Below are 12,454 nucleotides of genomic sequence, written 5' to 3' on the forward strand. Positions count from 1 at the left end.
TCATAACATTAGCTTCTGTTAGCTTCTGTCAATCATGACTAGGTCGTCACTAAAGTCGCCATTACAGTCGTCTTTGCTGTCGTCAGTAGTGGTGGGTGCAAATGTAGTCCAGGCGCTTTTCAAGCACCAGGCAAAAAGGAGTTTAGGAGGTCTTGGAAGGGAGGGCACAGTGGGAGAAGGAGAGAGAGTGTTGGAAAGGAGGGCACATTGGGAGAAGGAGAGAGAGTGTTGGAAAGGAGGGCACAGTGGGAGAAGGAGAGAGAGAGTGTCATGGAAGGGAGGGCACAGTGGGAGAAGGAGAGAGAGCGTTGGAAGGGAGGGCACAGTGGGAGAAGGAGAGAGAGCGTTGGAAGGGAGGGCACAGTGGGAGAAGGAGAGAGAGCGTTGGAAGGGAGGGCACAGTGGGAGAAGGAGAGAGAGAGTGTTGGAAAGGAGGGCACAGTGGGAGAAGGAGAGAGAGAGTGTTGGAAGGGAGGGCACAGTGGGAGGAGAGAGAGAGCGTTGGAAGGGAGGGCACAGTGGGAGAAGGAGAGAGAGTGTTGGAAGGGAGGGCACAGTGGGAGAAGGAGAGAGAGTGTAGGAAGGGAGGGCACAGTGGGAGAAGGAGAGAGAGCGTTGGAAGGGAGGGCACAGTGGGAGAAGGAGAGAGAGCGTTGGAAGGGAGGGCACAGTGGGAGAAGGAGAGAGAGTTGGAAGGGAGGGCACAGTGGGAGAAGGAGAGAGAGCGTTGGAAGGGAGGGCACAGTGGGAGAAGGAGAGAGAGCGTTGGAAGGGAGGGCACAGTGGGAGAAGGAGAGAGAGCGTTGGAAGGGAGGGCACAGTGGGAGAAGGAGAGAGAGTGTTGGAAGGGAGGGCACAGTGGGAGAAGGAGAGAGAGCGTTGGAAGGGAGGGCACAGTGGGAGAAGGAGAGAGATGGTTGGAAGGGAGGGCACAGTGGGAGAAGGAGAGCGAGTGTTGGAAGGGAGGGCACAGTGGGAGAAGGAGAGAGAGTGTTGGAAGGGAGGGCACAGTGGGAGAAGGAGAGAGAGAGTGTTGGAAGGGAGGGCACAGTGGGAGAAGGAGAGAGAGTGTTGGAAGGGAGGGCACAGTGGGAGAAGGAGAGAGAGCGTTGGAAGGGAGGGCACAGTGGGAGAAGGAGAGAGAGTGTTGGAAGGGAGGGCACAGTGGGAGAAGGAGAGAGGGCGTTGGAAGGGAGGGCACAGTGGGAGAAGGAGAGAGAGCGTTGGAAGGGAGGGCACAGTGGGAGAAGGAGAGAGATTGTTGGAAGGGAGGGCACAGTGGGAGAAGGAGAGAGATGGTTGGAAGGGAGGGCACAGTGGGAGAAGGAGAGAGAGTGTTGGAAGGGAGGGCACAGTGGGAGAAGGAGAGAGGGCGTTGGAAGGGAGGGCACAGTGGGAGAAGGAGAGAGAGCGTTGGAAGGGAGGGCACAGTGGGAGAAGGAGAGAGATTGTTGGAAGGGAGGGCACAGTGGGAGAAGGAGAGAGATGGTTGGAAGGGAGGGCACAGTGGGAGGAGAGAGAGAGAGTGTTGGAAGGGAGGGCACAGTGGGAGAAGGAGAGAGATTGTTGGAAGGGAGGGCACAGTGGGAGAAGGAGAGAGATGGTTGGAAGGGAGGGCACAGTGGGAGAAGGAGAGAGATGGTTGGAAGGGAGGGCACAGTGGGAGAAGGAGAGAGAGCGTTGGAAGGGAGGGCACAGTCAGAGAAGGAGAGAGAGCGTTGGAAGGGAGGGCACAGTGGGAGAAGGAGAGAGAGCGTTGGAAGGGAGGGCACAGTGGGAGAAGGAGAGAGAGCGTTGGAAGGGAGGGCACAGTGGGAGAAGGAGAGAGAGTGTTGGAAGGGAGGGCACAGTGGGAGAAGGAGAGAGAGCGTTGGAAGGGAGGGCACAGTGGGAGAAGGAGAGAGAGCGTTGGAAGGGAGGGCACAGTGGGAGAAGGAGAGAGAGCGTTGGAAGGGAGGGCACAGTGGGAGAAGGAGAGAGAGCGTTGGAAGGGAGGGCACAGTGGGAGAAGGAGGGAGAGCGTTGGCAGTGTCAGGGTTGGTGGGACAGAACGGGGAAGAAGCTAGTAATTATTTCAGCCTCACTTTGCTATAGACAATACATGGTAAATAAATGGTGCATTTATAATAGCGCCTTTATATAACAGATTGGAAGAAACTTTGGAAACACAAAGGATGTTCTGCTGAGGGACAGTGAGTGTGTGTGCGGCCATCAAGCAGCACTAATGTGTTATATCCAAAATATTTCAGGAGACAGTTATTACCTCCAGGACTCGTCGGCGATATATTGACATATATATAAACTTAGATTGCTCATTCTGAGTTCCGTTCATCTTCATTTAAGCCACCAACCATCCTGCGCATTACTGTGTCGATATAAATTACCTCTGTGTTTACTACCACTAGCCTTCATCTTGTTTCTTTTTTTCAGATGTAAGCGTACTGTACACAGGCATGGGCCTTTAATGTTTCTCTTACTGCTTACATTATTAAAAAATATATATTTTCTGAAGCTGGACGCTGCAGGCGGCAGGCAACTGTACCTGTACATGTGTGTACTGTATGTCAGTGATTCCCAAAGTGGGGTCTGGGGACCCCCAGGGGTCATTGAGGGAGTTCCAGAGGGTCCCCAGCTAAATGATAGTTAGGAACCAAATGGACCCTTATGGGTTTGTGTACAAATGGATACACTCTTGAAGAGAGTACAGTACAGTTCGTTGTGCATCTCATGTGTAGTTCTCCGGTGGCGCTGCTCAGTGGCGACCCGGGCTCTAGTGCTGCTGGTGCATCACCTATGCACGGACTGGAGCATTTTCATGATCTCGAATTGAACGAGGCTACAGAGACCTTAACGGACTACATTAACTTCTGTGTGGACAATGTCGTCCCAAAAAAGTCCATTCGCCACTTCCCTAACAACAAGCCCTACATCACCAAGGAGGTAAAAGCCTGTATTAACAGCAAGAAAGTGGCTTTTAAAAATGGGGACAGGGGGGGGGGGGGCATGGCTGCGGCCCAAAGGGAGCTCAATCGGATGTTGTCCCTGGCCAAAAGAAACCACCGAGCTGCACTAGAGGAGAGTGTCTGATCCATGAACACAAAGGGTTTATGGGATCATATGAAAAAAATAACGAACATGAACACAAACCGAAATCCCATTGCTACACTGGATGAACTAGCTAAAGCCAATGAACTGAATTACTTTTTCCTCCGTCATGACACTGACTCCTTAGAGAAGGAGTCTGTGGACTTTAATATTGATTCTATCATGTGTAACGCTTCTGATCGACTTCTCATTGATCCTAAACAGGTCCAGAGTGTCTTTAGCAGGGTATGCAACAAAAAAATCAACGGGGCCTGATGGTTTGCCTGCCTTGTTGTTGAAAAAGTGCTCTGAAGAGCTTACAGCTGCCTGGTGCCCTATTTTCCAACAGTCTGTAGACAAACACATGGTTCCTGATATCTGGAAAAAGTCTTTAATTGTCTCCACCAGGCCGAAGGCATGGGGAGAGAGTATGTTTTGCACTCCGTCCGTCCGTCCGTGTGTCCGTCCGTCCGTGTGTCCGTCCGTCTGTGAACAGCTAATCTCCGGCACCGTTAACCCGGTCGATGCCAAATTTTTAAATTCTGAATTTTCAGAATGGCCTGTTATAGCGCCACCAGGAGGCCGCTTTGTGAAAAACAAGTTTTTGGACAGTACACCTACATATTTTGTCCAAACATCACGCAAATTGGTACACAGTCTCTCTAGAGCCATTCAACGAAACGGGTCTTTCAGATTTCTCAGACTCCATCCTGATTGGCTAAGATTGGCTTCCAAAGTTTGCAGGAGTGCTCAGTTTCAAACAAAATGCTGCAAATCATGAACACATCATGTGATTTCCGTGAAATTGTGCACGCACATTCCCACTAGGCAGAGGAAGAAATGCCCCATGAACATTTTCAACTCAGCCTCATGGTGGCGCTATAACTGGCCGAAAAGTGTTTTTACCTCTAACTGCACGGATCTGTGAATAACTTTGTATGCCAACTCCCTAGAGGCCAAGGAAAAACCTTTGCCTGGAATTTTTCACATCTGCTCTTTATAGCGCCACCAGGAGGCCGACATATGTAAAACACATTTTCTAATATTACTCCTTCAGATTGTATCCAAATTTCACGCAAATCGGTACACATGCTCTCCATAGTCATGTGATCAAGACGGGTTTGTTTGATTTCTCATAATCCACCCTCATTGGCTACGATTGGCTCCTAAACTTTTCAGGAGTAGCCCGCTTTGTACCCGTTTTGTACAAATCGCCACAACTACTCAACGCAGCGTCCGATTGTGGTGAAACTGTGCATGCATATTCCCACTAGGCTTTGGAAGAAATGCCACTTGACCGTTTTCAAATCAGCCTCATGGTGGCGCTACAACAGGCCAAGCCGCGACACACACACACACACACACACACAACACACACACACGTTTATATTGCTCCTAAACATTTTGCCAAACATCACACACACACACTCCTATCCTCCTGGTGGAGACCTGTGCCCAGAAGGGCACTTTTTCTAGTTATTCCTGTTCCTAAAGTATCTTGTCCCGCTGTGAACAAAGATTATAGACCTATTGCTTTAACTTGTGGGGTTATGAAATCTTCTCTTATGGGGGTCCCTGGCATATCTTTTCAAATGGCTAATAAGTGTTGACTTGGGGGTCCTTGACTTGAAAAAGTTTGGGAACCATTGCTGTATGTAATGTTTTTTTGTATACAAAGTGTGTATTTGTCATCATTTTTCGACCGCGGTCGAGATCATGGATTTCACAATGCCATGCCAGACTTCCCGGTCCTTCATTACCATCCCCAGTTCCTGCTTACTGATGCATGTGTCCCTAGCGATGACATCAGGGTACGACAGTTTTCTACCTCTGGTCTGCTTTGAGGCAGGACTCCAGAGAAGAAGGGAGTATATAACCTCATTGTCAGCTCTGTAGCAGTGGCCGGCAAACAGTGTTATTCTGAATTGGACTAGTGAAGAAACACGGGGAAGGTTGCCGTATATTAGATCAGTCGATGGGTGGCTCTTCCAAGACAGATTGTGCGCTCTCATTAGAAGGCGGGTGTAAGTGCCATCCAACCGTTTCTCTTGTTTCTTTGAAAGTGTCCATGTCTCGGAGCCATAGAGTAGAATCGGCTGAGATGACCAGCAGTGGCGTGCACAGACATTTAGAGGGGCAGGTGCTCAAGTGGAAAAAAGGGCACTTTGTGCAGCGCGTGGAACCGGCCGGTTGCCTTAATAGTGTGAGATGTATAGATTGTGGGGCCTAAATAATATATTAGAAGCTTTTTATCAAGAATTGATCAATGTTACCATGGTCCACATACTGTACAAAATACACATTGCCAAAAGGGCAGGGGGTGTCATTGCAGGCTGACCAGGCCATTTGTATTTGTACTGCGTCTGCATGTAATGTTTCACTTATGTGTATAGGGGCTCGCTGTAAAACAGATGCTGCATCTCAAGGGGCCCATCCTCTCCATAAAATTCTAAAATTCTCTCTCTCTCTCTCTCTCTCTCTCTCCCCCTCCCTACACAGCCTATCAGCTTCAGAACTGCCAGGACCCGTCCCCCTTCCCCAACGGTGACATCATCAGCAGTGACTACAGCGCGGGCCAGTCCATAACGTTCCAGTGTTATCCCGGCTATGTCCTGATTGGACACCCCGTGTTGACGTGCCAGCACGGAACCAACAGGAAGTGGAACCATCCTTACCCGCGCTGCGAGGGTAAGAGAGACCTCCTCTCTGACCACATACCACCCATGGTCTCCAGTGGTGTAACGTAACTAAGTACATTTACTTAAGTACTGTACTTAAGTACAATTTTGAGGTTATAGGCTACTTGTACTTTACTTACGTATATTCATTTGCCAGTACTTTTACTTCTACTCCACTACATCTCAGGTCCCAATATCGTACCAATATCGTAGTAGCCCCGAGGCACGATGGCCGCCAGGTGAACTATGTCGGAAACTCCACCTTGAGCCTTATGCCATATGTCTATGGTTCATAGCATAGCGCGTGTTCACGTATGGAACATAGTGTCATGGCCTATAGTGCAATACCACTTTCGGCCACCATGTCCATTTCGCTTCAATATTTCCTCTCGGTGGTCGGGCCTTGGTTTTACCGTGCTTGTTTACATGCTAGTAGCGCTCGTTGACTGTGTTTGTTTGGTTAGCATGCAGCAACCTCGTTAGCCACATTGACAACGACGCCAATTGCTACTGTTTTGATTAGTTGGTGTGAACCAATCGCCGAAGACTGCCGCTTTGGCAACGCCCATCCCAGAAACGTGCTGCCGTGGGAAAGGCTTTCAGTCTGAATAATGAAGTGAAACGAAATGAAAATTCAGGCTGAGTGTCAGGCTACCTTTAAGGCCCCTTGTGCTCGTGGGTTGTTCATAAACAGGGTGAGTTTGCAGTAGCTCTTCAATCATGTCCATCCATCAGGCGTGAGTGTTCAGGCAGAACAGATGCCTTGGCTAAGCCAGCAGTGATATGCATTATTTACGTGGTGCCGTTGTGTATGCCAGCAGCATACCCCGTCTCTGCTGAACGACGCTGGCACACCGCTTCCATCTTATCCATTTGTCTTTCTCTACGCGTGCTTGTATTTACCAAAGTGTTCCCAAACTGGAGCAGCCGGAGACCTTAATGGCTAACGGGGTTCTTGATACTTGATTCGGCTCCCGACATGACAGGTTTTCAAGCGTCTGTAGCTTGCTGTGTATGGTGCGCTCGGTTATTGAGCCTCTAGGCTGCACCCTCGGCACGCCTTCTTTGTTGTGATTTGAAGACATTGAGGTGCCAAAAACTAAATAATTGTTAATTCGTAACCCTAGAAACCACTAAACTTAACTTTTGTCAAACCATCACTAAACCCAGGTATATTTTACCCAATGTAATGTATTCCATAAAAAAACGTTTCTCATATGTTGAACTACAGCAATACATGCCAACTTGAGGTACTCTTCTTTAATATTTCATCATATCATGACTTCATCATATCAAAAAGATGATGAAAAATGTGGGTATTATTTTAAAAGTATTCCTAAAATAATAAAATAATGGAACAGGGAACCTCTCCTTTGGTCCACCCATTCCTAGGATGTGAGAATGCAGTGAAAAAAAAGAGAAAAAAAAGAAGCCCATTGTGGGTGTATGGGATTTTCCTCTATGACTAAACGTGGGTGAAATTCACCCTAGGGTTAAGCAGGTCCAGTTGGCTCTCATTGACTAGCAGTCGTGTATGGCGTATGCCAGGGGTTCTCAACGTTTTTGGCTGGGGACCCCCGGAGATGCTTTGGCAGTGTCTCGGGACCCCCGCCCCCTCCCGACTCCCAATATAAATTGACTGCTACAATAACCTTAATAATAGAGACAATACACCATAAATAAATACTGAAACCAGATAATCATTAGGGAAGGTGTATATGTGTAGTATATGAAAATAATTCGGGGACCCCCCAAAATAATTTGGTGACCCCCAGAGGGGCCACGACCCACGGGTTGAGAACCCCTGGCGTATGCTATGACGAATAGCATGTGCCCCCTACTGTAGCTCCTTCTTTACATAATCCTTGTGTAAAACAAACATGTTGTGTATAGGGCATTTGCTTAATATGTCCACTCCATGCAGGATCTGGGTATACTCGGAGTACACATTTCAGTACACGTCCTGTACCGAAATGGTTTGGTTATGAATACATCTGATGAACCACTTATGCCCTATTTAAACTCACTGACTGCCTCCCGTGATTCAATCTAATGTCCCTCACCGCCGGCCGTAGAAAAGGTGTATTTTATTGTGAAAACCCCGAAATGCAGCCCAAATTGACCGGAAGATTGTCCGTTACTAAACTGCCGATCGATAATTTCACTTTCATCAGAAGCGTTAATACTGTAACCGCGACATGAGCTCCTAACGTTCTGTCCAATCACCTTTGAGCCTCAATTCCGAGAAAAACGCAGCTGAAGATCGCGGCCATGACAGGAGTCTATATGCAGCGGCCATTACAGGAGTCTATATGCAGCGGCCATCTTGATTCTTCCCACATTGAAATACATTGAGCTGAGCGTTGCCAGGCCACCTGGAGCGCTACTTTACGGTAGATGTCTCTGCTAATCTAAGCCTAGACCACTAAAAAAGTGTTAGACCAGTTACAACCTCCCAGGTTAACCCATCGGCAAAAAAAAAGGAAAAACAGCACCCTCTGCTGTTTGTTTCATTTGAATTTGCCTCTGGGGGCAGGCCCATAGAGTATAAAGAAGGATAGAGACTGATCTGGCGCGAAGCTCCGCCCCCTCCGCTATTCATGTCAGTGGAAGTTGCTCAGTGGCGTTTTGAAGCACCCGGAAGGACCGTCTCAAAACGTCTACTTCCTCATCAATGCGGAAGTGCAACCGAGCACTCAATGTTAAAGCCCAGCTGCACAGGGTTTCCCGGTCATGAATCCACGGGTCCGCCTGTAGTCCCTCCTCTTACCACTAGGACCCAGTGCTTCAACCTCCACTTCCTGTGGTGTGCCTGTGTTTTCATTCCCACTATCAACAGTGTATACACATTCTGAATGGCCCTGCTGACAGATTAGGTAGCGCAGCACAGAATCTGTTCTTGAGAGATTAGACCAGTTATTATAACCCATTTTTAGACGTCTAATACCCTGACAAATCTGTGGGATATATTGCGGGAGGAAGTATCGCGATATATCCCTAGAAAATGCACGTGATTCAATGGCAGTAAAATAAATTATCAATTTTCAAGTCAGCTATTTATGTCACTTTATTTTTATCCTTCTTTATTTTTCATTTAATGTTTCGATCAACTGTTTCACCCCCTGATGTTGACCTTGTTCCACGTCTCTGCAGCTCCATGTGGCTATAACGTTACGGCTGAAAACGGCACCATCTACTCCCCTCAGTATCCCAACGAATACCCCAACTCCCAGGACTGTCTCTGGCTCATCTCGGTTCCTCACGGACATGGGATTTATATCAACTTTACCTTACTGCAGACGGAGCCTGTCACTGATTACATCGCTGTCTGGTAAGTCACATGCACGCACGCACGCACGCACGCACGAGTGTTGGTTTTGTCAACTAAAACTATGACAAACGGGCGGCGGTGGCTCAGGGGTAGAGTGCCTGGTTGGTAACCGTAAGGTTGCCAGTTCGAACCCGGGCTACTGTCGAAGGGTCCTTGAGCAAGACACTGAACCCCTAATTGCTCCCGATGTGCTAGTTGGTGCCTTGCATGGTTTCCGCTGCCATCGGTGTATGAATGTGTGTGTGAATGGGTGAATGTAATGCACAATCTCTGTAAAGCGCCTTGGATAAAGGCGCTATATAAATGCACCATTTACCATTTATTTTACCATTTACAAAAATGTTGTCGTCTACCCTTTTTCACTGAGGAAAACTAAATTAAACTCAACTAAATAAAAACTAAGCTACAATGACTAAAACTAAATACACTGACAATTTCAAATGCGCAAATGCAAACTAGACTAAAATGTTAGGGAGGGACTAGTGGAGAAGAGATCCAGTAGAACTAAAATACATGGCATTTCATGTTTGGTATACATGCTGGAAATAGCAGATCTACAAGCTCACAACGTGTCGCAGCGTGACATTTAGTGGACTAAAATCGTATGATATTTTGTCGACTAGACTTATTCGACTAGACTAGAAGTTTGACTAGAAGTTTTATTCAAAAGACTATGACTAAACTAAAATCAAAATCAACATTAGCACGCACGCACACTTCCATTGTGCAAACGCACAATGTAACAAACACAAGCTACTTTGCAGTCACATCTTCACCGTATCGTTTCCTAGGAGCTGAAGTATGTGGCTCATAATGTGGTGTCGGTAAGAGGACTCCGACCTTCTCCTTCATTGGTCAAACGACAAGGGCCGTACATTAATGAGTCCTCTGGCTGAGGAACATTACCATAATTAAAGAAGCACTTCACCCATTTTTCAACCTTATCTTCGTGTAATTGGCCCTCTCACTAATGCTCATTTTAAGATGGCGTGCACCCTTTCCGTCCGTGTCTTTCTCATTTTGCAGACCTTGAAAAGGTCATGCGTGCTTTTGTTTCATCGTCGGTGCTTCTCAAGATGTTTTCATGTCAAGGACCCCCCAAATTGAAATGTAGGATTTGACTGCCGGCCGCGCCACCTGAACATATTTCGTTTTCCGGGGAGATAAGAGATATCTTCTCATGTGTTTAAGATATTTCAAAAAGTACAAAAAATAGCAGAGGATTAAAGTGGTAAAACATATTTTCATCCTATATTACACATTTTTGTTGGGGACAGACTGAAACCACCTCAATTACCCCTGGGGGGACCCGTACCCCATTTTGAGAACCACCCGTTTACACTATAACTCCCTATCCTCATTCCTCAAGGATCATGTAAAAAAGGAATGTAGATGTAAAGAAACATAACATCTATCTATCTACCAGGCGAGAAAGCAACCGCTATCCCCTCCAAAAAAAAAGCCATGTACCGTGGCTGCATGTGAAATCCGCTAAAAAACGTGGAAAATCTGTGTAATTATGCACAAAATGGGGGGGATATCCCCCCTCCTCATGACATTTTTCACACGCGCTTTGCACGCACAGATAGCCCCCAAATAGGTCCCCCCAGTTATAAAATGCTACCTGCGCCCCTTGGTATGAATATGGGTTGGTTATATTTAGCAGTACAGTATGTGTGGTATGAATATGGGTTGGTTATATATTTAGCAGTATGTGTGGTATGAATATGGGTTGGTTATATTTAGCAGTATTTATTTTAGTTTGAATATGGGTTGGTTATATTTAGTGGTAGTATGTGTCATCGGGTTCCCCAGCAGTCAGTGAATGTGCACAACAGAGCAGTATGCTTATGACCTGTCATTACTTTTAGACAGTGGTGGAAAGTAACTAAAAGTGCATGTATTCTGGTATATTCAGTGATTTCACTTATATAGGCCTAATTCAAATATCACTTTTTTCCCCTTTTTTTTGGATAATCCTCCCTACTATAGAGTGTACTGACCATATAAGGAGTTCCTCCCTACCCTGTCCCCAGTGAGCCCATGGGGTAACCCCCCCCCCCCCCCCCCTAGCTTTGGTTTTGGTAGCGGGTGAGAAAGCCTTCATCCAATCAGGATGGGAGGGGCGCAGACTATACACATCATTTTAAGTGGTGAGATGGGTGAACTCTTTCAAGATTTTCAAGTGGGTCCAGGAAAGATCCAGAAAAGGCTGGGCACTTCAGGATTAGGACAATCTAAATAAGAAAAAAGATCAGGTCTGTTGGCGGAGGATTTCTCTGCTGTTCCGGCTATAGAGGTGCTCTGATCGATCGGCCACAGATCGGTGATCGGACGATTTTCACTCCAGTGATCAGCAATTTTCCCGATCTGGAGAAACCGATCTTTTATACCATTTAAGTGATTATAAAATTCAATCAGATGGTATAGTATATCGTTTAGCATCTTTGTGACATTTGAGACTAAACATTCTCCCCTTCCTGCCCACACACACACAGGAACAGCTTGGACATAATAATTTTGGAAATATTCAAACTTTCCCCTTACGCACAAGATCGGTATCGGTAGTTGCCGATCGTGAGAAAAACCATCGGTGATCGGATCGGTGCCAAAAAACCTGATCGGCGCGCCTCTAGTTCCAGCCACGACATTGAATTTAGATAGGCGGAGATCTCGTAACAACATGGTTAAGTTTCTGTTTTATAACCTTTACATTACTATAGACAGAACCTGCTGCTACATGGCCACATCACGCACGCACGCACGCACGCACGCATGCACGCACGCACGCACGCACGCACGCACACACGCACGCACGCACGCACGCACGCACACACACACACACACACACACACACACACACACACACACACACACACACACACACACACACACATTAGTGGCAATATACACTCATCTGCCAACAGCATGGTTGATAGAGCCCAGCTACAGATGGATCACGATCTCATTGACTCTCGGCACGTGCACGCGCGCACACACACACACACACACACACACACACACACACACACACACACACACACACACACACACACTCAGAGACCGACAGACTCTTATGCTCTCGCATGCTGTGATGCACATCCACACACCTTCTTGCAATAATAATGAAATTCGGTGTGGAACTAGAATTGTAATACAGGCAGTGTGAGAGTAATGCATTTACAATGGGACCACTGCCCAATTCAATCTTGCCAGCTACCATGGCTCCTTGTAGACTTGTGGGAGGGCTTGGGAACTCGGGTAGTAATGACGGGATTCAGTGGGGAGTGGGAAATGTAATAACCGGACTGGTAGAGCTTGACATTCGTTCCAAGACCCAACAGGACTTGACAAGTTTGGG

The 12,454-nt window shown here is 47.2% G+C and overlaps 1 protein-coding gene across 1 annotated transcript in view; it reads left to right on the top strand.

The window, feature by feature from the left end:
* LOC306919635 (CUB and sushi domain-containing protein 1-like) overlaps positions 1–12,454 on the top strand; it is a gene marked incomplete at its 5' end in the record, with an annotated part of 687,041 nt that overhangs the window by 551,882 nt on the left and 122,705 nt on the right. The window contains 2 exon segments of the mRNA XM_079496199.1: positions 5,584–5,772; positions 8,916–9,093. Of these exon segments, the coding sequence (XP_079352325.1) occupies positions 5,584–5,772; positions 8,916–9,093 (367 nt within the window).

This window comes from Electrona antarctica, assembly GCF_951216825.1.
Source record: "Electrona antarctica genome assembly, chromosome: 3".
Lineage (NCBI taxonomy): Eukaryota > Metazoa > Chordata > Actinopteri > Myctophiformes > Myctophidae > Electrona > Electrona antarctica.